The 27,378-nt window shown below is 40.3% G+C and overlaps 1 protein-coding gene and 1 non-coding gene across 2 annotated transcripts; both read left to right on the top strand.

Moving 5' to 3' along the window:
• Positions 1 to 2,201: 2,201 nt before the first annotated feature.
• Trnat-ugu lies at positions 2,202 to 2,274 on the top strand. Its single transcript has one exon. It is a non-coding gene; the product is annotated as a tRNA-Thr (tRNA).
• A 1,181-nt stretch (positions 2,275 to 3,455) lies between these two features.
• Positions 3,456 to 5,944, top strand: LOC124129208. Its single transcript, XM_046492721.2, has 2 exons — positions 3,456 to 3,951; positions 4,476 to 5,944. The coding sequence occupies exons 1-2, from the start codon at positions 3,781 to 3,783 to the stop codon at positions 5,409 to 5,411; spliced, it is 1,107 nt and encodes a 368-aa protein (XP_046348677.2). The 5' UTR covers positions 3,456 to 3,780; the 3' UTR covers positions 5,412 to 5,944.
• Positions 5,945 to 27,378: the final 21,434 nt, after the last annotated feature.

The raw sequence follows: 27,378 nt of genomic DNA, 5'->3' as shown, positions 1-27,378 counted from the left end.
TAATTCGTTTTTAAGAAAAAGGTTATTACTCTATATATGTGTATCTGAGATTATTAGCACAATAATAATATCCAGCTCCTGTTTGGATTAGTCAGAAAGGTTTAATTAAGTCGTCTGTTAATTAAATATAACAAACCAGCTTGTAAAAGCTCTCCTCAAGATGAAATGGATAGAAAAGCGATAGTTATGTAAATGTAGTTGTTGATAGACATTTAGAAGTTGGAAGAACATGAATACATGACACTTTTTATGGATAGCATCTTCTTTTATTCTTTGTCACAACGTTTCAGAGCTACTTCTTTCTCCTTTGTTAGGTGAATGCTGAGTAAGTGCAAAGAGTTTACACACACACACACACACACACACACACACACACACACACACACACACACACACACAATATAGTGACAAAGCCAATGAGATAGGATTAATGTACAAAAATAATATAGTGACAAAGCTATTGGGATTAACAGCTGAGGATTCGATTAAGTAAATTGGAAATAATTAAGGCAATCAAGATGTCCATTGGAGTGTGAATGTTCACATTTTGGTAGTGTTATGGCCGATGGACAGCTACATGGCATCCTTTAAGATTCGGAGTCAGATATTCATTTTCAAAGTTTGACCACAGTTACCGTAACCTTAGGTCCAGGTTGAGGGTTGTTTGAAAAACTCAACATTTGGGTGCTCCCATCTTCCGAGGCGAGAGTGTCCTAGTCTGTCGAACAGACCCTGATACAAATATATATCAAATACAGCCCATGGAAGTCTATAATGTTTGGCAAGTCTAGATCACTGCAGTATCAGGAAATGAAGAGAGTCACTGGGCTCCTTTTTATTATATTTTTATTAAGATAACTGAACAACTGTTTCTTTCTGTATGATATGTTCATTTCAGAGACTAGATGTTAGTCTAAGAGTGTCCATGCACTAGCCTGTATCAAAGTTTAGTTTTCACTTCCATCGGGAAGGTTCAGGAATAAATGTAAACTTATTTTTTATTTATTTGTGTTGTGTTTGTGATATATTTAAATCTTGGACAACATTGATAATTGGATCATTCATCTCCCTAGCTGGTACCCCAGTGGTGTTTTAGTTGCTGATTTGCCAGGCCCAGACACAGTTGTTTATCACGATACAGTTTGAACTGCATTCACTCAGTTCCAATAATGGCAAAACATGCGATTGTGAGTCATAAATACAAGGGCTGGGACGAGTCCACATTTACTACCCGAGTACCCACCTCCCTATTACCCGACCCTACCCGGGTACGCGCTGTAGATATCAAGAGATAGGTCCGATTTGGAAAAGTTTGACCGTAGCCCTGGCAACATGTATTTAGTTATACGTGTAAAACAATCTGGTCATGCATACACTGAAGTTTACTGCATAAAGTTTTATGTTTATTAAGACGTATAAAAGTCAGAAGGAATGGTGCATTGTCAGAGAGAAATGGGAACATTAGTGAATTATAGTGTAACCCAGAGACCTTATCGGTATATGGTCTCTGTGTAACCACAGAGTTTAAGATATTTTTTGTCATAAAACAATATATCACTTAAAAAATGACTAACAAAGGGTCCGGGTAGTCCTGTGGGTACCCGGGTCCTACTCAGGACCCACCCGACATGAGTTACCCGTCCCAGCCCTACAAATACATGTATTGTTTTGTAGAAGGATTCTTGTTATATGAACTAGATCTATGGCAAAGAATGAAGTTTGTGCCAGTTTTATTTCTTTTCTTCAATATGCAGTAAAATCTTGCGTTTTATTTACAACAGCGATCTAGAATTAATTATTACAGCATATCAAATTGACGCCATAAAGTTCCATCAGTTAGTTTCATTACTTTTATTCTTATCGTTTTCAGTGTGAGTTCATTTACCGTAAAATATGATGCAGTCCTGAGGACAATCTCAAAAACATCGTGGTGTTGCCATAAAATTATGAAATTCTTTTGTTTGACATAAGAAGATAGATCTAGTCATGACATGATAGAAATCTAGACGCTGCCATATTCATACCATGTTTCAATTAATACAAACAATTAATGTACTTGCTTTCTTCATTCGAGCACAACCTGTTAGTCATACCACGTTCATGACAGGCAGTCGGACGGTTAACCGCGCCACACCGTATCACAAGGCGAGAGCTGAAGTGGTGAAGAATAAAAGCAGCTAAAATCTCCCGCGTAAATGTAAGCCTCCATAGCTCAGTGGTTAGAGCACTGGTCTTGTAAACCAGGGGTCGGGAGTTCGATCCTCCCTGGGGGCTGGTTGGTTAACTTTTTTTATTTTATGGCTGATTTAATATTTTTATTTATTTATTTTGACTGACAGCATTTTCATTTCTTCTATCAAATGTGTTTTTGCGGGAAAAAAACAAATAAATCATTTTTATATGTTTTTTAGCGTATTCTACACATTTACATTAAATTATGCGTAATTTAGAATTGTCACTATCTACTGGCATGTGCTGGAGCAATAAATATTGTAATTGAATATCAGGTGTTTATGAGATCGATAATAGGTTTTGATATTGATCTACATCAAGGGTATTTGATCTGATTCTCTCATACAAATTACCATTTTTTACTGTGTCATAGAGCTATATAATACCTTATACTGACATGATTACAAACATGAAGTAAATACTAGTGCAAGAACAATACAGTAGTATATTATTATGCATACATGTGTATACGTGTCTTCATTAGTGACATTCCCACAAGTATCCACGCAGAAATAAGGCCAATATCACCTGACGTGACGTTACCTAACTTTTGCAGTTGTTTGTCAGAACTGGGCAGTATATTTCATATCACCATTTAACTCACTGCAATATTAATGTCATTGCGAAAATATATTTTCTGTAATAAATTCCTCGTTATATTTCCCTTCACCGAGATACCCAGGAACAAATTAAGAAATTTATTGGTGTTGCATATAAGCACAATTAAAATGGTTCTTGTTTTCATTTACGATTGAACCAGCATCAGCATTTATAAGGGGTATATATTTTAGTTACTGACCAGGGCCGTAGTTAACTTTTTTGGAAGGGGGGGGGGGACTGCCCTCCATGCCCCCCGGCTGGCTACGGCACTACTGACCAATAACGAATTCTTGTGATTAAACTATGGTTTGGCTGACAATGACAATGGAATTAATTCAGTTACCATAGCATCGCAATTTATTAATGATTTCATTATGATCTGGACCAGTTTAATAATGATTTTTTCTGAATCTAGACCAGTGATTGTCTTGGTCGGCAAACAGGAAGGATGGTGAAGTTGGAAGAGTATTTAGATCACAAAAGGCGAGATCCAGCTTGCACTGGTATGTCATCATACGTGGAAATATTTTGCGCACATCTCCTTGCGCAGCTATGTAGCTAAGTTACTATATTTAGAAGGGGTTTTCTCGAATACTGATCCCTGATTGGTCAACTTAGGGAATCCCATACGGGCGGCCCTATGGGTATGTCACAAGCGTTGCAACATCGACATAGCATGTTTATAAACATACACAGACGGATTTAGCTCATTTTACCTAGACACCAGGACAGAACGAAGCAGCAGTCAATGTTGTGATGAACTAGTAACGCGGACGAAACGTAGAGGAGATAATGTCAAGGTAGCGACACGCTCCCCGTCCACATGTTCAGTGGACAGACTGACGCACGAGACTAGCGACACGCCGTATGGTGAAAGGAAAATAGCAACAAGGTCCTGAACCTGACTGCATTCTTTTATAGAATTGGTGTTAGAAGAAACGTCCCAAAATGACGCTGGGGAATCTGACAAAGGAGTTTCACAAACTCCAGAAGAATATCAGGACGCTGTCTGGCGGACAGGCTGAGATTGCCGAATGGGATGACGAAGACGTGTCCACTTTCAAGGTGGATGTCAAGCCCCGTGACGGAGTGTACAAGGGGGGCACCTTCTGCTTTAAGGTACTTATTCGTTATTCATATTGATTAAATGTATAATGTTATTTGTGGCGTATGACTCAAAGGAGACATTGGTCATGCTTCAAAATAGTATTCTATGTTATTTCCTTGTATCGTTGAACGTGAAATAGACCTAGATCTATGTTGTGTTGAAATACGTTTTGGATCTAATTTTCTGAACAATTTATCAGTGAACCTGTATTTGAAAATTGAAAATAATTGATGCATTTAGGAAAAGGGAGTGAGTGAATATTGCTTAACGCCGCATCAGCATTTAGGAAAACGGATAGTATTATGCTAGCAATACATGTTCAGTACTCAAAACTCTTAAAATAGCTATGATGAAAGCTCTGTAATGTAACTGAGACCATTATTATAAATGATATACTTTTTCTACCTACTATCTTGAAATTTTCGAAACAGTTTTAATAAAATGAATAATCGGCGAATAATGACAATTAAGTCAGGAATTTGTTATATATAGATCTATATATATATTTCAATTATGTTTCTTATATTATTTGCAGGTGGCACTGGGAGAAACGTTTCCAGAAACAGCACCAGTGATCCGGTGTGAAACACAGATATACCACCCCAACATTGATCCAACAGAAGAATACGATGACACCAATGTCTGCCTGAACATGTTCAACTCGGATGAATGGCAAGAGGCTTATGGGATAGATGGCATAGTACAGGGCCTCCTCTTTCTCTTCTATGAGCCAAACCTGGAAGATCCCTTGTCACCATACTTTGATTCCACATCTGAGGAGGAATTTGAAACAAACGTCCTTGCCTCTCTGAAGGGAGAAATAGTGGAAGGTGTGCAGTATGTGTGGAATTTCGGGGAAAAGGAGACTTCGAAAGAAAATGTTGATCCAGATTCTAATACAACCAAGGGGGATAATTCTAAAAACAATATGGAGGATAAAGCTGATATTGCAAAGGGAGATAACCCCAATGTTGAAGATGTAGTTATTCTCCGAGAGAAGAGACAAGGGGTTGACTTAGATATTATTCGACAGAGGAGACAAGGGATACATTGTGACAATATCAGTATGATCAGTGACCCACAGTGCAATAACCTGTCATCTGCCGATGTGGGGGATCAATCAGACAACCTCCTCCCTGAACCCTGCGACCCCTCCGAAAGTTTCATGGTAAAAACTGAGGACCTGACCACACAGACAAGTGATTCAAATCCACCGGATTTGATTCCCACTGCAAATACTTTGCCAGACTGTCAAGATGTCACCGCGGCATCAGGCAGCTGTGACTTGCATCAGCCACTGGTGGACAGTGGGGGTCAAGATCTGTCCGTCCAGTCCGAGATTAACCTATCACATCAAGGTGTGACTCTATGCTCCTATGATGCTGTCATGCCGGAGATGAACCTGTTCTTCCTAATGATAAACAAACTGACAAAACTGTTCAAAACATGTCCTCAAAAGTGTAAGAAATAAGACATTGTTCTTATAACCTAATTTATATATTTTCAAGTTTTGTTAAAAATACGCTGTGTTTCTATGATGATTAATTTGTCGGAAAACAAATAATCATTAGGATGTATTGTCAACTGCTGTGAAAAGAGCTTGTTACTGAGTGAGTGAGTGAGTGAGACAGTGTTTGTTTCTGTATGTGTGAATGAGACAAGTGCTTGATTCTATGTATGTGAATGACGAGAGACAAGTGCTTGTTTAAATATGTGTGAATGATAACTGCTTGTTTCTGTATGTGTGAATGAGACAAGTGCTTGATTCTATGTATGTGAATGACGAGAGACAAGTGCTTGTTTAAATATGTGTGAATGATAACAGTGCTTGTTTCTGTATGTGTGAATGACAAAAGTGCTATATACTGTGTGTGTGTTTTAAGAGAGTGAGATATATGTGTATCCACAGTCTTTCAATGGTTTGGATATTTCATGTATGGTATTACATTATTATTTATTTGTTGATTAACTCCTGACATTTGCAATACATTGTTTATATATGAATGGTTGCTTGTGTTTTTCTTCATACTTTCCACAGCATTAGCCTTGGTTAGGCAAGTTCAGACATGGGATTATGTCATTACATCTCTCCTCCCCTCCCCCAAAGGGATGGGAGACATATTGTTTTGGAAAATGGTTCCCTTTGGCTTGAGCGTTCCCATCCTATTCCGGGCCATAATTGAAAACCATCAATGTTTTCCAACAAAACTTGGCATATACATTGCTCATCAGGTTAACTGGTGCCTTTTGTTATTTTAAAATATTCAAAACTTTGTTTCATTTACATGGAACCAAGTTGGACTTAGTCTAGGCTTCATTTTCAAGCCATAACTCTCAAACTAATGAATATTTTTGCATGAAGTTATACATGTGCAGCGACCACATCCTCAACTATTGCCTTTTCATATTTTTCATTTTTTTACATTATTTATGCTTTCTTTTGTATCCATGAAAACAATTTGGAATTTCCTACGAGTCTTTCTGCTAAGCATTAGGCTACTGATTGTTCATAATATTGGTCTATATCTACTTGCACACTCATCCAAACTGCTGTTACAAGTTCAATAGTGTTATCTGTCATACAGAGTCAACATGGCATCAACAGTAATACTGCTTCATTACTGCATTAATCAAAATTTGTACCAGTATTTTTTAGCTATTATTGTTTTTCGGATTTGCAAACACATTTATAGTAACAACTTGAACTAATACATAAAAGAAATGAGGGGACAGGCATCAATTTTTATAAGTAAAAATACATTCTAGCTGGCCTTGGTTAGGCTAGTACCCACTAGGGATAATGCCTTTATCCTTGGTAAGTGAAGTACCCTCTTGGGATTATGTCATTAGCCATGGTTAGGCAAATATCACGACGGGGGACACCAGAAATGGCCTTCCCACATTGTACCCATGTCAGGAATCGAACCTGGGTCTTCGGCGTGATGAGCAAAGGCTTTAACCGCTAGGCTACCCGACTAGTAGCCACTTGTCATGTGATAAGCCATTAGGCAAGTATCACTTGACATGATGTGATTAGCCATGATTAGGCAAGTGTCCACTTGTCATGTCATTAGCCATGGTTGGGCAAGTGTCCACTTGTCATGTCATTAGCCATGGTTAGGCAAGTGTCCACTTGTCATGTCATTAGCTATGGTTAGGCAAGTGTCCACTTGTCATGTCATTAGCTATGGTTAGGCAAGTGTCCACTTGTCATGATGTCATTAGCCATGGTTAGGCAAGTATCCACTTGTCATGTCATAAGCCATGGTTAGGCAAGTGTCCACTTGTCATGTCATTAGCCATGGTTAGGCAAGTATCCACTTGTCATGTCATTAGCCATGGTTAGGGCAAGTGTCCACTTGTCATGTCATCAGCCGTGGTTAGGCAAGTGTCCACTTGTCATGTCACTAGCTATGGTTAGGCAAGTGTCCACTTGTCATGTCATCAGCCATGGTTAGGCAAGTGTCCACTTGTCATGATGTCATTAGCCATGGTTAGGCAAGTGTCCACTTGTCATGTCATCAGCCATGGTTAGGCAAGTGTCCACTTGTCATGTCATCAGCCATGGTTAGGCAAGTGTCCACTTGTCATGTCATCAGCCATGGTTAGGCAAGTGTCCACTTGTCATGTCATCAGCCATGGTTAGGCAAGTGTCCACTTGTCATGATGTCATTAGCCATGGTTAGGCAAGTGTCCACTTGTCATGATGTCATTAGCCATGGTTAGGCAAGTGAGTGAGTGAGTGAATATGGTTTTACGCTCCTTTTAGCAATATTCCAGCATATCAAGACGGGGGACACCAGAAATGGCCTTCACACATTGTAGCCATGTCGGGAGTCGATAAGTGGATCGTCTGTTTCAGATTATTTTCAATTATTTATATTATAGTCATGTGGACGGAATATTGCAGTGTGTGGTGTCAAACAACATGCACGAAGGCGCGCAAGCACCCACTCGCATACATTCACAGTCACACACACACACACACAGTATCAAGACCAAGTCCTATGCTTATACTCGATGCCAAGAAAAGTCCACCTTTGTTTAATACTTGATGCCAAGGCAAAGTCCACCAATGCTGATACCTGATGCCAAGGCAAAGTCCACTTATGCTGATACATGAAGCCAAGGCAAAGTCCACCTTTGTTTTATACTTGATGCCAAGGCAAAGTCCACCTTTGTTTTATACTTGATGCCAAGGCAAAGTCCACTAATGCTGATACTTGACGCCAAGGCAAAGTCCACTTATGCTTATACTTGATGCCAAGGCAAAGTCCACCTATCCTAATACTTGATGCCAAGACAAAGTCCACCAATGCTGATACTTGATGCCAAGGCAAAGTCTACTTATGCTGATGCATGAAGCCAAGGCAAAGTCCACCAATGCTGATACTTGATTCCGAGGCAAAGTCCACCAATGCTGATACTTGATTCCGAGGCAAAGTCCACTTATGCTGATACATGAAGCCAAGGCAAAGTCCACTTACGATGATACTTAATTCCGAGGTAAAGTCCACTTATGCTTATACTTGAAGCCAAGGCAAAGTCCACCTTTGTTTTATACTTGATGCCAAGGCAAAGTCCACTTATGCTGATACTTGATGCCAAGGCAAAGTCCACTTATGCTGCAATGATCCCAAGGCAAAGTCCACCAATGCTGATACTTGATGCCAAGGCAAAGTCCACTAATGCTGATACTTGATACCAAGGCAAAGTCCACTTATGCTGATACTTGATGCAAAGGCAAAATCCACTTATGCTGATACTTGATACCAAGGCAAAGTCCATCTATGCTGTTACTTGATGCCAAGGCAAAGTCCACCAATGCTGATACTTGATGCCAAGGCAAAGTCCACTTATGTTTATACTTAATGCCAAGGCAAAGTCCACACATGCTGATACTTGATGCCAAGGCAAAGTCCACTTATGCTGATACTTGATGCCAAGGCAAAGTCCACTTATGCTGATACTTGATCCCAAGGCAAAGTCCATCTATGCTGATACTTGATGCCAAGGCAAAGTCCACCAATGCTGATACTTGATGCCAAGGCAAAGTCCACCAATGCTGATACTTGATGCCAAGGCAAAGTCCACTTATGCTGATACTTGATGCAAATGCAAAGTCCACTTATGCTGATACTTGATACCAAGGCAAAGTCCACACATGCTGATACTTGATGCCAAGGCAAGGTCCACCAATGCTGATACTTGATGCCAAGGCAAAGTCCACCTTTGTTTTATACTTGATGCCAAGGCAAAATCCACCTTTGTTTTATACTTGATGCCAAGGCAAAGTCCACTTATGCTGATACTTGATGCCAAGGCAAAGTCCACTTATGCTGACACTTGATCCCAAGGCAAAGTCCACCTATCCTAATACTTGATGCCAAGACAAAGTCCACCAATGCTGATACTTGATGCCAAGGCAAAGTCCACTTATGCTGACACTTGATCCCAAGGCAAAGTCCACCTATCCTAATACTTGATGCCAAGACAAAGTCCACTTATGCTGATACTCGATGCCAAGGCAACGTCCACTTATGCTGATACTCGATGCCAAGGCAAAGTCCACTTATGCTCATACTTTACGCCAAGGCAAAGTCCACCTTTCCTGATACTTGATGCCAAGGCAAAGTCCACTTATGCTGATACTTGAAGCCAAGGCAAAGTCCACCTTTGTTTTATACTTGATGCCAAGGCAAAGTCCACCTTTGTTTTATACTTGATGCCAAGGCAAAGTCCACTTATGCTTATACTTGATGCCAAGGCAAAGTCCACTAATGCTGATACTTGACGCAAAGGCAAAGTCCACTTATGCTGATACTTGATGCCAAGGCAAAGTCCACTTATGCTGATACATGAAGCCAAGGCAAAGTCCACCAATGCTGATACTTGATTCCGAGGCAAAGTCCACCAATGCCGATACTTGATTCCGAGGCAAAGTCCACTTATGCTGATACATGAAGCCAAGGCAAAGTCCACTTACGCTGATACTTAATTCCGAGGTAAAGTCCACTTATGCTTATACTTGACGCCAAGGCAAAGTCCACCTTTGTTTTATACTTGATGCCAAGGCAAAGTCCACTTATGCTGATACTTGATGCCAAGGCAAAGTCCACTTATGCTGCAATGATCCCAAGGCAAAGTCCACCAATGCTGATACTTGATGCCAAGGCAAAGTCCACTAATGCTGATACTTGACGCCAAGGCAAAGTCCACTTATGCTGATACTTGATGCCAAGGCAAAGTCCACCTTTGTTTTATACTTGATGCCAAGGCAAAGTCCACCTATCCTAATACTTGATGCCAAGGCAAAGTCCACCTATCCTAATACTTGATGCCAAGACAAAGTCCACCAATGCTGATACTTGATGCCAAGGCAAAGTCCACCTTTGTTTTATACTTGATGCCAAGGCAAAATCCACCTTTGTTTTATACTTGATGCCAAGGCAAAGTCCACTTAAGCTGATACTTGATCCCAAGGCAAAGTCCACTTATGCTGACACTTGATCCCAAGGCAAAGTCCACCTATCCTAATACTTGATGCCAAGACAAAGTCCACCCATGCTGATACTTGATGCCAAGGCAAAGTCCACTTATGCTGATACATGAAGCCAAGGCAAAGTCCACCAATGCTGATACATGAAGCCAAGGCAAAGTCCACTTATGCTGATACTTGATACCAAGGCAAAGTCCACTTATGCTGATACTTGATGCAAAGGCAAAATCCACTTATGCTGATACTTGATACCAAGGCAAAGTCCATCTATGCTGTTACTTGATGCCAAGGCAAAGTCCACCAATGCTGATACTTGATGCCAAGGCAAAGTCCACTTATGTTTATACTTAATGCCAAGGCAAAGTCCACACATGCTGATACTTGATGCCAAGGCAAAGTCCACTTATGCTGATACTTGATGCCAAGGCAAAGTCCACTTATGCTGATACTTGATCCCAAGGCAAAGTCCATCTATGCTGATACTTGATGCCAAGGCAAAGTCCACCAATGCTGATACTTGATGCCAAGGCAAAGTCCACCAATGCTGATACTTGATGCCAAGGCAAAGTCCACCAATGCTGATACTTGATGCCAAGGCAAAGTCCACCAATGCTGATACTTGATCCCAAGGCAAAGTCCATCTATGCTGATACTTGATACCAAGGCAACGTCCACTTATGCTGATACTCGATGCCATGGCAAAGTCCACCAATGCTGATACTCGATGCCAAGGCAAAGTCCACCAATGCTGATACTTGATGCCAAGGCAAAGTCCACCAATGCTGATACTTGATGCCAAGGCAAAGTCCACCAATGCTGATACTTGATGCCAAGGCAAAGTCCACCAATGCTGATACTCGATGCCAAGGCAACGTCCACTTATGCTGATACTCGATGCCATGGCAAAGTCCACTTATGCTGATACTTGATGCCAAGGCAAAGTCCACCTTTCCTGATACTTGATGCCAAGGCAAAGTCCACTTATGCTGATACTTGATGCCAAGGCAAAGTCCACCTATCCTGATACTTGATGCCAAGGCAAAGTCCACTTATGCTGATACTTGATCCCAAGGCAAAGTCCATCTATGCTGATACTTGATGCCAAGGCAAAGTCCACCAATGCTGATACTTGATGCCATGGCAAAGTCCACTTATGCTGATACTTGATGCCAAGGCAAAGTCCACTTATGCTGATACTTGATCCCAAGGCAAAGTCCATCTATGCTGATACTTGATGCCAAGGCAAAGTCCACCAATGCTGATACTTGATGCCAAGGCAAAGTCCACCAATGCTGATACTTGATGCCAAGGCAAAGTCCACCAATGCTGATACTTGATGCCAAGGCAAAGTCCACCAATGCTGATACTTGATCCCAAGGCAAAGTCCACCAATGCTGATACTTGATACCAAGGCAACGTCCACACATGCTGATACTTGATGCCAAGGCAAAGTCCACCAATGCTGATACTTGATGCCAAGGCAAAGTCCACCAATGCTGATACTTGATGCCAAGGCAAAGTCCACCAATGCTGATACTTGATACCAAGGCAACGTCCACACATGCTGATACTTGATGCCAAGGCAAAGTCCACCAATGCTGATACTTGATGCCAAGGCAAAGTCCACCAATGCTGATACTTGATACCAAGGCAACGTCCACACATGCTGATACTCGATGCCATGGCAAAGTCCACCAATGCTGATACTTGATGCCAAGGCAAAGTCCACCAATGCTGATACTTGATGCCAAGGCAACGTCCACACATGCTGATACTTGATGCCAAGGCAACGTCCACACATGCTGATACTTGATACCAAGGCAACGTCCACACATGCTGATACTTGATGCCAAGGCAACGTCCACACATGCTGATACTTGATACCAAGGCAACGTCCACACATGCTGATACTTGATACCAAGGCAACGTCCACACATGCTGATACTTGATGCCAAGGCAACGTCCACACATGCTGATACTTGATGCCAAGGCAAAGTCCACCAATGCTGATACTTGATGCCAAGGCAAAGTCCACCAATGCTGATACTTGATACCAAGGCAACGTCCACACATGCTGATACTCGATGCCATGGCAAAGTCCACCAATGCTGATACTTGATACCAAGGCAACGTCCACACATGCTGATACTTGATGCCAAGGCAACGTCCACACATGCTGATACTTGATGCCAAGGCAACGTCCACACATGCTGATACTTGATGCCAAGGCAAAGTCCACCAATGCTGATACTTGATACCATGGCAACGTCCACACATGCTGATACTTGATGCCATGGCAAAGTCCACCAATGCTGATACTTGATACCAAGGCAACGTCCACACATGCTGATACTTGATGCCAAGGCAACGTCCACACATGCTGATACTTGATGCCAAGGCAAAGTCCACCAATGCTGATACTTGATGCCAAGGCAAAGTCCACCAATGCTGATACTTGATACCAAGGCAACGTCCACACATGCTGATACTCGATGCCATGGCAAAGTCCACCAATGCTGATACTTGATGCCAAGGCAAAGTCCACCAATGCTGATACTTGATGCCAAGGCAACGTCCACACATGCTGATACTTGATGCCAAGGCAACGTCCACACATGCTGATACTTGATACCAAGGCAACGTCCACACATGCTGATACTTGATGCCAAGGCAACGTCCAAACATGCTGATACTTGATACCAAGGCAACGTCCACACATGCTGATACTTGATACCAAGGCAACGTCCACACATGCTGATACTTGATGCCAAGGCAACGTCCACACATGCTGATACTTGATGCCAAGGCAAAGTCCACCAATGCTGATACTTGATGCCAAGGCAAAGTCCACCAATGCTGATACTTGATACCAAGGCAACGTCCACACATGCTGATACTCGATGCCATGGCAAAGTCCACCAATGCTGATACTTGATACCAAGGCAACGTCCACACATGCTGATACTTGATGCCAAGGCAACGTCCACACATGCTGATACTTGATGCCAAGGCAACGTCCACACATGCTGATACTTGATGCCAAGGCAAAGTCCACCAATGCTGATACTTGATACCATGGCAACGTCCACACATGCTGATACTTGATGCCATGGCAAAGTCCACCAATGCTGATACTTGATACCAAGGCAACGTCCACACATGCTGATACTTGATGCCAAGGCAACGTCCACACATGCTGATACTTGATGCCAAGGCAACGTCCACACATGCTGATACTTGATGCCAAGGCAAAGTCCACCAATGCTGATACTTGATACCATGGCAACGTCCACACATGCTGATACTTGATGCCAAGGCAAATTCGAAATATGCTTTTACTTGATGCCAAGGTAAAATTCACACATACTTATACCTGATGTGGTCCACACATGCTTATACTTGATATGAAGTCCACACATGCTTATACCTGATGTGAAGTCCACACATGCTTATACCTGATGTGAAGTCCACACATACTTATACCTGATGTGGTCCACACATGCTTATACTTGATATGAAGTCCACACATGCTTATACCTGATGTGAAGTCCACACATGCTTATACCTGATGTGAAGTCCACACATGCTTATACCTGATGTGAAGTCCACACATCCTTATACCTGATGTGAAGTCCACATATGCTTATACCTGATGTGAAGTCCACACATACCTATACCTGATGTGAAGTCCACATATACTTATACTAATAACTGATGTATAATCTTCGAATGTATGAGGCTGGGTAATTTCTGTAAAATGTATATATATACTGAGTCAAATTAAAAACTTCACATTTTCAAAAGTAATCCCATATATGATATACAACGGACAAATGTATCAGAGAAGGTAATTTTTAATCATTAATGTCCAAAGAAGGATTTTAATTAACGGTGGTAACCATAATTTGTTCCAAGCACCTACGGTATTCGGTAATAACATCAACAGTTTAAATCATAAGTCCCAAGCACGAGAATCTGATGGCACACAAGTTCAGTAGCGTGTATGGCCATCATGTGCGTTGACAACTGCCACACAACGCCTCCGCATGGGCCTTGTGATGCTTGTGACCACATGATTGGGAAGACGACGCCATTGTTGCTGCAAAATGGTGCCAAGATCTTGCAAATTCTGTGGTTGGTTCTGAAGAGTGCGCAGGCTTCTGCCAAGAGCATCCAAGACGTGTTCGATGGGATTGAGGTCGGGAGACCTTGACGGCCAGTCCATGACGTTGACTCCCGCATTCTGAAGGAAATTCCTTGTCAAAATTGCTGTGTGGGGTCTGGCATTGTCGTGTTGGAAGATCAAACCGGGTCCATGTGCTGCCATAAAAGGCAGAAGTTCTGGTGCCAGTACCTAGTCGCGGTAAGCAGCAGCGTTGAGGTTGCCACGGATGACAAGAAGCCTGGAACGTGCATTGCCACAGAAAGCACCCCACACCATGACACTTCCGCCTCGAAATCTGTCAACTTCCTGTACACAACACTGGGCGTAACGTTCATGACGGCGCTTCCACACCCTCGCCCTACCATCAGCAAATCTAAGATCAATCGGGATTCATCACTGAAGACGACTTGATTCCAATTCCTCTGAGTCAATCGTAAGTGTCGCTGTGCCCACAATTGACGTTGTCGTCTGTGTAATTGAGTCAGAATCGGCCCGCAGTATGGCCGTCGTGCTTGAAGGTGAGCAGTTCTCAGACGGTTTCGAACAGTTTGCGCACTCAGTCTACCCCTAAACAGTTCATTTCTGGTTGATGTAGCCGTCCAAAATCGGTTACGGAGGTCACATAAGACAATCTGACGATCCTCTGCATGTGACGTCACACGTGGTCGACCTGGCCGAGGGCGATCAGCGGTGGTACCCGTTTGCTGTAGACGCGTCTGTAAATCATAAACAGTCCGTCGACTACAACCCATCGTCCTTGCGACTTCAGCTACGGACGTTCACGTCTGCAACATGCCGATGGCACGTTCACGTTGCACATTTGAAAGGCGTGGCATGACAAATGGCCGTAAAGACTTTCGTTTTCTTGTGTTTTTCTTTTTTTGTTAATGACTGCTAACAAGTATGGCTGAAAACACGTGCGGTATTATGGCCACGTGACCAGTTGCACGTGAAAAACCATTTTTGCCACTATAGTGCTGTGCACATGATTTTGATCGATTCACCTGCACAAAAACGGGTGTTATCTGAAGACAATACGTGGCCATTACTGTTTAAATACACAATAAGGGCCCACAATGATAACTGGTCAAGATGTTAAAATTTTAGGATTGTGAAGTTTTTAATTTGGTTCAGTATAATTATGTTCTTCAGATCTGATTTACCGACGGCGGCTATTCTGAAACTGTAATGTTTCCTGCTTTTATCAGCCATTCTGCAAGTATCGTTCCTATATTTGGCATTATGTGGTATTCTGTATGCGGGCTTTCATTTCGGAGGATTTTGATGTTTGACCAATCTTCTTTTACACTTTGTCAAGCTGGATATTCTGCCGATAGCAGCACTGTGTTCCTCAATACAAGCTTCAGTCGCCTTTTTCATGAACGCAAATATGATATTAAATGAGAAAATGTCGGGCTGTTCTATCAATAATATTCATTTAGTCATTACAGGCGAAGTCCTTTGAGTCGATATGACCTGTTAAGAAAATCATAGGCGAGACCGAGAGAATCGTTTCAATTGTGTGGTAATAAGATACTCTTGGTCTCCGGCAAATGAGCAGTTTACTGTTTCATTCATGGTATTAGCTCTGAGTAGCCCACTGCTACGTGATTAATGTGTTAATAAGATCCGAAATGCGACAAGGGACGTATTTCAGCTGCCTCAAATCAAAGGTATACACGCATTACCTTTCGCGAAGCGTGTGTATTAGTGCGCCTCTTATCCTGAGGATATGTATCTGGCTGTAGTCCAGACGTACTGAAGTCAGGAGTAATGCTGACGGTTCGATCGATATCAGCCTCTGACAGGAGTTATGTCACAATGTGTAATGTGAAATTCCACTGTGTGTGAGAAAGGGTGGGGTGGAAATTAAAAAAATATGAACATATGTTGACAGGTCAGGTAAATATTTGAGTCTGGACCTGACAAACCAGTGACTGAAGAATTACCCACGTCATTCAGATGACACACCCGTGAAGATCAAAGTTAGAATAGGTCTTCAGGAAACCATTCTTGCCGTAAGAGGCGATTGACGGGATCGGGCGGTCAGGCTCCCTGACTTAGGTTGATGCATGTCATCGTATCCCAGTTGCGTAGATCGATGCTCATGATGTCAATCACTGGATTGTCTGGTCTAAAACTCGATTATTTACAGACGACCGTCATATAGCTGGAATATTTCTGAGTGCAGCTTTAAACAACAAACAAACCTCTCTCTCTCTCTGTCTGTCTGTCTCTGTCTGTCTGTCTCTCTCTCCCCCTCTCTCTCTCTCTCACACACACAGACACAGACACACAAAGAAGGGATAGGGATGCACATCCCTGCTCTGGATCCAACAGTGTACGTGGTGATATAATGTGGTATTGTTATTGTCTTCCCGGTTAATTAATAGATTGGTACCTTCATAGGCACAACATTAATTACAACATTTCATCTAAAGTATTATGTTTTGTTTGTGCAGTTTATTGTGAAAACCGTTATGGACATATATCGCGCACAAGAACGGAAATATGAATGACTGGATAATCGAGGATGTCATGCATATCTCTTCGACATGGCATGTGAAACCCATTGCCATTGTCGCCAATAGGTAACATGTGAAACCTATTGCCACTGTCGCCACAAGGCAACATGTGAAACCCGTTGCCATTGTCGCCAATAGGTAACATGTGAAACCTATTGCCACTGTCGCCATAAGGTAACATGTAAAACCAATTGCCACTGTCGCCATAAGGTAACATATGAAACTCATTGCCACTGTCGCCACAAGGTAACATGGAAAGCCCATTGCCACTGTCGCCACAAGGTAACATGTAAAACCCATTGCCACTGTCCAGGGTGGAAACTGGACTTTTATAGTCAGTCAGAGACCATATAATAGATTTAGTCCAATTTCTAGAGTCAAAATCTGAAATTTCGGATCCGCCCTAAATTTGTTAATGGCACTAAGCCAATTTTTAACATAACTCCTTTTTATACACCTAGGTAACCAAGGACTTTCATTGCGAATTAGAGGCCGTTATTGAAAATCAAAATCTGCACTTTTGCCGATTTTACATGTGCGCCATTTTGTTCTCTCGGACAAAGACAAAGCGTGATCACAGTCATCAAATACAGTGACAACGACATGCTTAAGGGCAACAACAAATCTCAGTTGTAATGTTAACAATGTTAAGAAATACATGAGTGTAATTATGTATTGTGAAATATATCTTTTGCATGGGAAAAAAAGGCAACAACGATGAGACTTCTGCTCGCTTCCGGACAGGCTGCGCAGTACAAGCCGTAGCACTGATGGTTTCGCGCATAGGCTAGAGGGCCGTCCCTCTATTATATGGTCTCTGTGTCAGTTAACTCCCTTGCCTCGGGAAGATGATCAACAGGTAGGCATGCTACAAAATGCGCCGTGTTGATCCTTCCACATGTTCAATGTATACATGTCAAGGCTCAGAGTTGAAACATTGTGTACATACGGTAACAACGCTATACACGAGCATGTTCATTCCACAAGATTTAGAAACATTGTGGAAATGTAGTGACTTGTTTCATATTTCTTTCTATAATGAAGCTGAGACTTAACATGCATGGCAGGTGGCATGTCGCTTGGGGCGTCAGTCAGCAATCCTTAATGACAAACGAAGGACACCGTCAGAAAAGACGGTCAGGTCATGCTGTGACCCTTAACTATCTAATAGTACATTTATTGTGGGACGTCAGTGCGGCAACTGTGCAAGACTATAAGGTTTTACTTTAATCATATAACTTTATATTTCCTTATGCTTATAAATTACGTAAATCTGTGTGTACATTCTTTAAACGTATACACGAAAAGGTAACTGTATGACAATACTTTTGTACTAAATATTTGAATAGCTATGCTCTTAGCAACTTTGATTAAGATTCATCACGGTATAAAGAGAACAGTAGTAGCCAAGCATATGCAGTATATATTTCACGTCACAATATATATAATTAATATATACTCCAAACATGCCTGTGGGCAAGTATAAATACAGTATATATTTCACGTCACAATATATATAATTAATATATACTCCACGTGCGCAGTCCAAACACGCCCTTGGGCAAGTATATATACAGTATATATTTCACGTCACAATATATATAATTAATATATACTCCACGTGCGCAGTCCAAACATGCCTGTGGGCAAGTATAAATACAGTATATATTCCACGTCACAACATATATAATTAATATATACTCCACGTGCGCAGTCCAAACACGCCCTTGGGCAAGTATATATACAGTATATATTTCACGTCACAATATATATAATTAATATATACTCCACGTGCGCAGTCCAAACACGCCCTTGGGCAAGTATATATACAATATATATTTCACGTCACAATATATATAATTAATATATACTCCACGTGCGCAGTCCAAACACGCCCTTGGGCAAGTATATATACAGTATATATTTCACGTCACAATATATATAATTAATATATACTCCACGTGCGCAGTCCAAACATGCCTGTGGGCAAGTATATATACAGTATATATTTCACGTCACAATATACAATCAATATACATGTATACTTTCGAAACAGAAATGGACAGTTGGTTGTCAATTAGTCATCATCTTCAACCAACATTTCAACTGATTTATATTTGGAAAAGATGGAACTATTATTGTTTTATTTTGACAAGTGAATGACTTATTTTGTCTGAAAACGTGCCGCCAGCGGGGTCGTTTGATTTGAGGACGTCCAATAGTCGACCTCATCTAAGGTGACACATGACGGTAAGGTGTGGCGTTAACTATTAAACATTTGAAAAATGCTTAAAAGCTCAGAAAATATGTATAATATGTCAAAGCATGTTACCGAGGACGATGTTCATATTTAAAGCAATAAGATAAACCTTTGACGAGAAAAACAAAATCAGGTAAACATATATATCCTTGATCAGGGCTGTATATTTCCTACAATCCCCGTTAGCATGTATTATGCAAGCGATTGATTGTAAATTGTAAAGAAACGTGAACGGAGAGTTACTCGGACTACATTCCTGTCTGTACTAGGAAGGATCGCTCTGAAGGTTGTTACTCTCTGTATAAGATATCCGTTTTTACCACAGTGGACCCAGGAAAATTAACGCATGTCACCAGCATATAGTTTTGTATGGTACGATTGTCCCGTGCAAGGAACGCGACTTACTATAGAGCATTTGCTACACAGTTGTATAAAGTTATACAAGTAGTTTGCATGTGTGGACAATATAGTCCTTATATCCAACCGTTCAGACACTAGCCGTCACAGCTATACATTAATGGCATTATAAACCTTTAAAATTAGGCTTATTACCGTGTGATCATGATATGTCTAGAATCAGATGTGGGGGCAGGGTGGGTGGCTGAGTTAATATATATATATATGAATAATTTTGTGAAAAGATAAATTAATTGACTAAAATTAGGCCTACAATCTATTGTTTTCTGAATGCATTCTTCGCATCTTCCTTGTATTTTAAGACATGCTCTTACCTATAAGCTGACCCTCGTTTTAATTGAAAAAAACCCCGTGTATCCACACATGCAGTCTGTTGTTATTACTCACAAAAATATGATAACACAAAGATGAACTTAAACACAAAAAAGGTGTTTTCAAATTCAAATGTTTATTGTAGGAAAGCACATAGGCCAATAACAATTAAGTGCTTTCTATACAGTGTTTGATCATTTTGCAAATACATTCACATGTTTCATTTAAATGCATTTCTAATATTGAAAGCATATTTTAAATCGTGATAATTGTGATTGTCTTAAGGTCGAATCTGTTAGATTTTCACTTCTTGGCGTATCTTAAAAAAGTGAATAACATTCATATCTAGTACTAGATCATTACGTATAAGTACGTTCTTGGCTGTACATACATTTCTGGTATAAAGTAAGCTTGTATATGTCACAGAAAGTAAGCTTGTATATGTCACAGAAAGTTAGCTTGTATATGTTACAGAAAGTAAGCTTGTATATGTCACAGAAAGTTAGCTTGTATATGTTACAGAAAATAAGCTTGTATATGTTACAGTCAATGTGTAAAATTTTAATCTAGGCAATTCACAAAACGCATAACTATTTCAGTCAGTTAACAATTATTTTCCATTTATTTTATTATTATAACGAATTCCAAACAATTTTATGTTTAATTTTATCACCATGTGACTGAAAATGATACGATTAAAAGAATACGAAAATAAATGTTTATATTGTTCTATTTTGGGGGCTATTGTGATGTTTTTAAGCACTTTTGAGCTTCTTATGAACTTTTAATCAAAGGACAGATGTTTCAGTCAATATCTAAAATGACTTAAATATTTAGGCATTTTGTAAATTGCCTAAGTGAATCCCATTTTACACTTTGACTGTAACATATATGTCGCAAGCGGCCTAATAGATGTAGAACCTGCACCTACCTATACGAATATGCATAAACACTGCAAGAGTGTGTAGCCCACGCGTTACTAGGGTGGTGGAGAATCCGGGTAGTTGCTGCCTGTTGGGGTGGATGTGGAGGTCTGTTCTGGTACTGTGTTATTTTCCCCGACACAAAAACCCGTAGCGGGGAACTGCTCGCATCTTAAACTCTGGGGCCACAGAAATCCGAATTTTACCACGAGGCCCTCACAGCACCAGCACGTGCTCCTCTGTCGATTACGGCGGTGCACTCCAGAACAAACACTGTACACAAAAATAATTTCAGCTGCTGGCTGCACGAAACTTTGATAAGGGGGATGAACCTGTGAAGTTCTAGACCTGCATCGTCCTGGGCTTGGTGGTTCAACAAGTTCGGCATGATTGTTGCGTTATACTGAATGTCCTGACAGAGAGGGATGGTTGTAGGTTTGCAAGTGCTCGGAGCTCTCCGGTTTGTCCTTGCAACTGATTGCTGACAGTCATCCCGGCCTCCATGTTTCAACATACAACATACAATGAACACACAATGCCATTTAGAAAGTGGTCAAACGTAACAAATGTTATATTTGGGATAACACTTTCTGAGTAAAGTACAGATTCTAGTACTTTTTTGTGTTGAGTCCCGTCCGGGATTCGAACCCACACTGCCAGAGTGTGGCACCTAATCGCCAGCACACAAAGTCAGCGATATAACCAACTCAGACACCGAGGCTTCCACAAAAATGAAAGTCCGACAACTTGTAGTCTAGATCACGTACTTTGTGTACCCCTCTGACAAGTGTAAATTGGCACGGCTCCCATTACCTAAAGCTATGAACACACAATGCCATTAAGAAAGTGGTCAAATGTAACAAATGTTATATTTAGGATAACACTTTCTGAGTAAAGTACATATTCTAGTACAACAAACAAGTAAGACTATAAACAGTGTCTTCAAAGATCGGAACATCCCCATTTTTGAAAGTAAACATCGGTATTCGGGTAAACTCGAGTGTACATCCCAGTTTGGTGTTGGTCTGCTCAATATTTCACAGCCGTCTATTCATGGCAATCGTAACATCTTGCACACGTTACACATGATACTGGGTCGAAAGTAGGTACATGTAGTTTGTAATGTACGAAACGTTACTTAATACATACATATACGTACGCACGCACGCACGCACACACATGTAGCCTAATTCTAGCTGCGGTGCGGTTGTCCTGGAGCACCTAGCCTAACTCTAGGTTAATTCATGTCTTTTGAAAATAAAAGGTTCTTCATTGATTGGTCCTGTTTTGTTTTTTGAACAAACAGTGTTAGTTGGTAACGTTTCTTAGGTAATTATGTTTATGTTGTGTTGTGTTTTTCCCAAGTAAAGGTAAATGATGCTGAATTAGCATTTCCCATCACTGTCAACAACTGTTTCAGTCATATCACAGTGGGAGAAGTGGCGTCAATATCCGCGTTCAAGAATACAACTTAGTGACTTGCATGGTATGGCCTCTTGAAATGAAAGAATTTGGATAATTATTAAAAAAATAAGTGTTACAGGCATACTGTATCTCGTGTACATGTCTCCGTGTAAAAGATCATGACTTTGCTCGCGAAATACTGTGTTGATATTGCGCTCGAAACTTTTTATCGAGGCTGAACGTATTTTTCAAGCAGATGGAGGCTGTTAAAAAGTAAATAGTTAATTATTTACAATTAATCAAGAGCTGTGTTTTTTAAAAACACAACCCCTGAAATTTCCTTTTACAAACACCAGTAGCGTCACTAGCCTTGATCCATATGATCTCAGAACCCACGCCAGTCACCGACACTGTAACATCTTACTGCAAGATACATGCATGTACCAGGTACCATCCATGCTTTGTGGTTCAGAACCATACTCGTCACTGTGACGACATTCGTCTTGCAGCAAGACTGCCAACACCTGACAACAGAAAATGTTCATAACCAATAACGCACAGGACAAACATAAAATAAACAGACCGCACTGTAACGGCGACACCACAGGAGAGATTGAACTACCCGGGCTTTACAATTCCTATATATACCCCACACGGTTGCGCCCTCTACCGGGAATAACCTCCCTTTATATCTGGCTTTACCTTCAAGAGAAATCAATTTCAGTCTAATTCACTCTGTTCAACCGAATGAAATTTCATTTTCATGTATTTAAGATTGTGACAGAGCCAATTCGTTGACCCTATAAGATGTGGATGTAGTTTGATGAAAAGCGATAACTGGAAAGTGAATAACACCTTCACAGCTCCGCACCCTGTGGTTCTCCGTCGCACTAAGCGGGCCCTACCGACAAGATCGTGTAAACTGTTCCTCGTGCGGAATGTAGCATTTTACAGACGCTTCCTATAGCTCACTCGTTCAACCTCACCCGGGTGGAAATGTTCTAATGTTACAGATAACGTTTCTTTTCAACGACAAATTACACAATCAGCGACAAATTAGATAAACGAAAAGAGGTGATATGAAGTAAAATTTTGGTTACTTCTTACTGAAATATGACAAAAATTAAGTACATGTACATGGTACCCATAAAAATATAGTATTTGTGAGTGTTTCGGTTGGTGAACTTCTAACTTACATACTTCAGCTCTCGTCCTTGATCAAAGCATTGCACTACGTATCCTGAAAACAGATTTCATTTTTTGGCTTTAAATCCGATTATGTATACAATAAAACTTTGTTTATACATATTTTATTTTGTGCTTCCTTTGTGTACATTTGTTGACATATCTTGATTAATAGATCACCCACAGGTTGTCAAGGAAATCACGTTCACGGCATGCTCAGCTGTCATTGTAGGCGATTAAGGTAAAATACGTGACCGTGTGTGTGTGTGCACTTGGAGTAGTAATACTATATTGGGGACATTCAAATGGCAGTTTCTTATTAGTCTCTGGTTAACACTTTAGAATATGTTATACACATATGTGTGCATGTTGATACATTATACATATGTATGTGTGTGTGTAAATAGATATTTATTACTTGCCCGTGAAGAGGACCTGTTTTATTAACATACAGCTGTATTACACATTGTGTAATGCCAAAGCTCACCCACGCTTTCGCTCGTCAAATACCAAAACTATTCACTGGTTTCATAAAAATGGCATTACACGGGAGCTCGTTTAGTATGGACATCTTGATATATTATACGTATACGTGCATCTTGATATATAATACATAGCTGTGTACATCTTGAGTGAGTGAGTGAGTGAGTATGGTTTTACGCCGCTTTTAGCAATATTCCAGCAATATCACGGCGGGGGGGGGGGACACCAGAAAAGGGCTTCACACATTGTTTGTACCCATGTCGGGAATCGAACCCGGGTCTTTGGCGTGACGAACGAACTCTTTAACTACTTGGCTACTCGACCGCCCCTGTGAGTACATCTTGATATATTATACATATGTATGTGTGTAAATAGATATATAATACATAGATGTGTGTACATCTAGATATATAATATATATGGACATTTGATATATTATACGTATACGTGCATCTTGATATATAATACATAGGTGTGTACATCTTGATATATAATATATATGTGCATCTTGATATATAATTCATAGGTGTGTGCATCTTGATATATTATACATAGATGTGTGTACATCTTGATATATAATATATATGTGCATCTTGATATATAATTCATAGGTGTGTGCATCTTGATATATGATATATGTGCATCTTGATATATAATACATAAATGTGTGTACACCTTGATATATAATATATATGTGCATCTTGATATATAATTCATAGGTGTGTGAATCTTGATATATCATACATAGATGTGTGTATATCTTGATATATAATATATATTTGCATCTTGATATATAATTCATAGGTGTGTGCATCTTGATGTATACTATATGTGCATCTTGATATATAATACATAGATGTGTGTACACCTTGATATATAATATATATGTGCATCTTGATATATAATTCATAGGTGTGTGCATCTTGATATATCATACATAGATGTGTGTATATCTTGATATATAATATATATGTTCATCTTGATATATAATCCATACATGTGTGCATCTTGATATATCATGCATAGATGTGTGTACATCTTGATATATAATATATGTGCATCTTGATATATCATGCATAGATGTGTGTACATCTTGACATATAATATATATGTGCATCTTGATATATAATTCATAGGTGTGTATATCCTGATATAAAATATATATGTGCATCTTGATATATAATTCATAGGTGTGTACATCTTGATATATAATATATATGTGCATCTTGATATATAATACATAGATGTGTACATCTTGATATATAATATATATGTGCATCTTGATATATAATTCATAGGTGTGTACATCTTGATATATAATATATATGTGAATCTTGATATATAATACATAGATGTGTACATCTCGATATAGAATATATATGTGCATCTTGATATATAATTCATAGGTGAGTGCATCTTGATATATAATATATATATGTGTGTAGATAGATATATAATACATAAATGTGTGTACATCTTGTGTTTACATCTTGATATATCATACTTATATGTGTGTGTACATCTTGATATATCATACATATGTGTGAACCATACCCGTGCTCGTGGGTTTCATCGAGGTGGTAAACGTCTGAGACCTGCATCACTTCGGGCTTTCCTCCCACATTAAGCTGACACGCCGCGTTATAACTGTAATACTGTTAAAAGCGGCGTTAAACCCAACTCACTCACTCTTGATGTATCATACATATGTGTGTGTACATCTTGATAATCATACATACGTGTGAGTGTGTACATAAATAATAATAGTGTACATAAGTGTTTGTGCATCTTCATACACGACTGTCCATTTGCAACTTGAAACAGCATACTTGTCTGTGTGGGTGTCTTTTGAGATGTCACGTATCTAAGTAGGCGAATCTTAATGTATATTGTATGAAAGTTTCTCTTGAAAGGCAAGAATGCAATTCAGTTATATGTGTAAGTTCCTGAACGAAACACACACCTGTGTGTTTATGTACAATTGAATGTTTCACAACATAACAGTGTGGCTCCTATTCATATTTTTGTGGGATCTGACGGAATGTTGCTCCCACGTTTATGTATGTCTGCACACCGCACTGACTGTCATAAATCTGTCACGTCACCTCATCCTGTTCCCAGCTGCCAGTGCGGTAATGTGCACCGCGGTATCAAAGAAGGGAATCCAACAGCAATATTGGTGTAAGGGGCTTGGTAAACTTTATCATTCTTCCGATCAGTGAATAACTCGCAGTGATATTGTTCAGTGAAGACAGTCATACAGTGGACCCTCGTCAGTCCGGATCATCGCCTTGTCCGACTCAAGGAACAGCTTCATCGCCGTGAAAAGACACCCCTTCAGTACCTGGATGCAGTTGGTCCTCTGATGATGAACAAGTGAAAATGACTGATGATCGTAAATGACAATGAAATAACATTTGAATAAAAAATTGTGAAATCTACCCAGCTTTCTTTCTTGTTACATGGGTGATTCCATTTTACTTAATCAAGGGTACAGGGGGTGTCTAGCCGGGAGAGCCACATTTCAGAAATGGCTATTGCCGGTAGAGCCACATTTTCAGCTGAGTGCATTTCACCTTTTCTAGCGGGTAACCGTACAGGGTACTTATTGCTGATGCAACCAGCCATAACGAGTGTTGTTTTAACGGGTCTGCGTTTTGGCAGGTCTACGTTTTGGGAGGATACCCCCCTCAAGGACCCTGATAGCCGACAGGTGTTTTTCCAAAATAGAAAACCGTATCACAACTCCTCTTACCCGCCCACCCACCACCACCAAATACACACGCACGAACACGCATACACGGAATTTATATTTATATCAGTTGAAGATATTTTAACATTTATGAATTTAGTTGAATTTAGTTTATACAGGAGAATATAATATAGTGTCAATGATGTACTGTAACTTCTGAACAGTCGGGCATTTCGACCGTATGAAATCTGACATTCTCTGAAACATATGTATTCTTATTTCAGCCTGAAGCTTTATGCAACGAAAGGTCATCTCAAGGTTGCTTTCAATGCAATAAAAGACCCCTCTGTCTGGTTTAATCCACGCATGGGGATGCTCGTAGGTGAACGACATATAAGTCTGCATTTCATTTGCCAGTTCCGATACAATGGGCGTGGTTTAGGATGTAATTTATGCAGAGGCTCCAGATGAGTGGGCATAACGCGGTTATAAAATAATAACATTCGTCTTTGTTGTCTTACTTGTCATTGCTCAAACACCATGACAATGCACAAACTTATTGAGTATGTAAAT

Source organism: Haliotis rufescens, unplaced genomic scaffold (assembly GCF_023055435.1).
Source record: "Haliotis rufescens isolate VD_foot unplaced genomic scaffold, xgHalRufe1.0.p SCAF_7, whole genome shotgun sequence".
Classification (NCBI taxonomy): domain Eukaryota; kingdom Metazoa; phylum Mollusca; class Gastropoda; order Lepetellida; family Haliotidae; genus Haliotis; species Haliotis rufescens.
The sequence above is the reverse complement of the archived record's forward strand: the minus strand, read 5'-3'. Positions and strand labels throughout refer to the sequence as shown.

What these genes read in the sequence shown, in the direction of transcription:
- LOC124129208 (XM_046492721.2), top strand. Translation starts at nt 3,781, where the DNA reads ATGACGCTGGGGAATCTGACAAAGGAGTTTCACAAACTCCAGAAGAAT. An exon ending in GGGGCACCTTCTGCTTTAAG is followed by an intron (nt 3,952 to 4,475) that starts GTACTTATTCGT and finishes TATTATTTGCAG; the next exon opens with GTGGCACTGGGAGAAACGTT.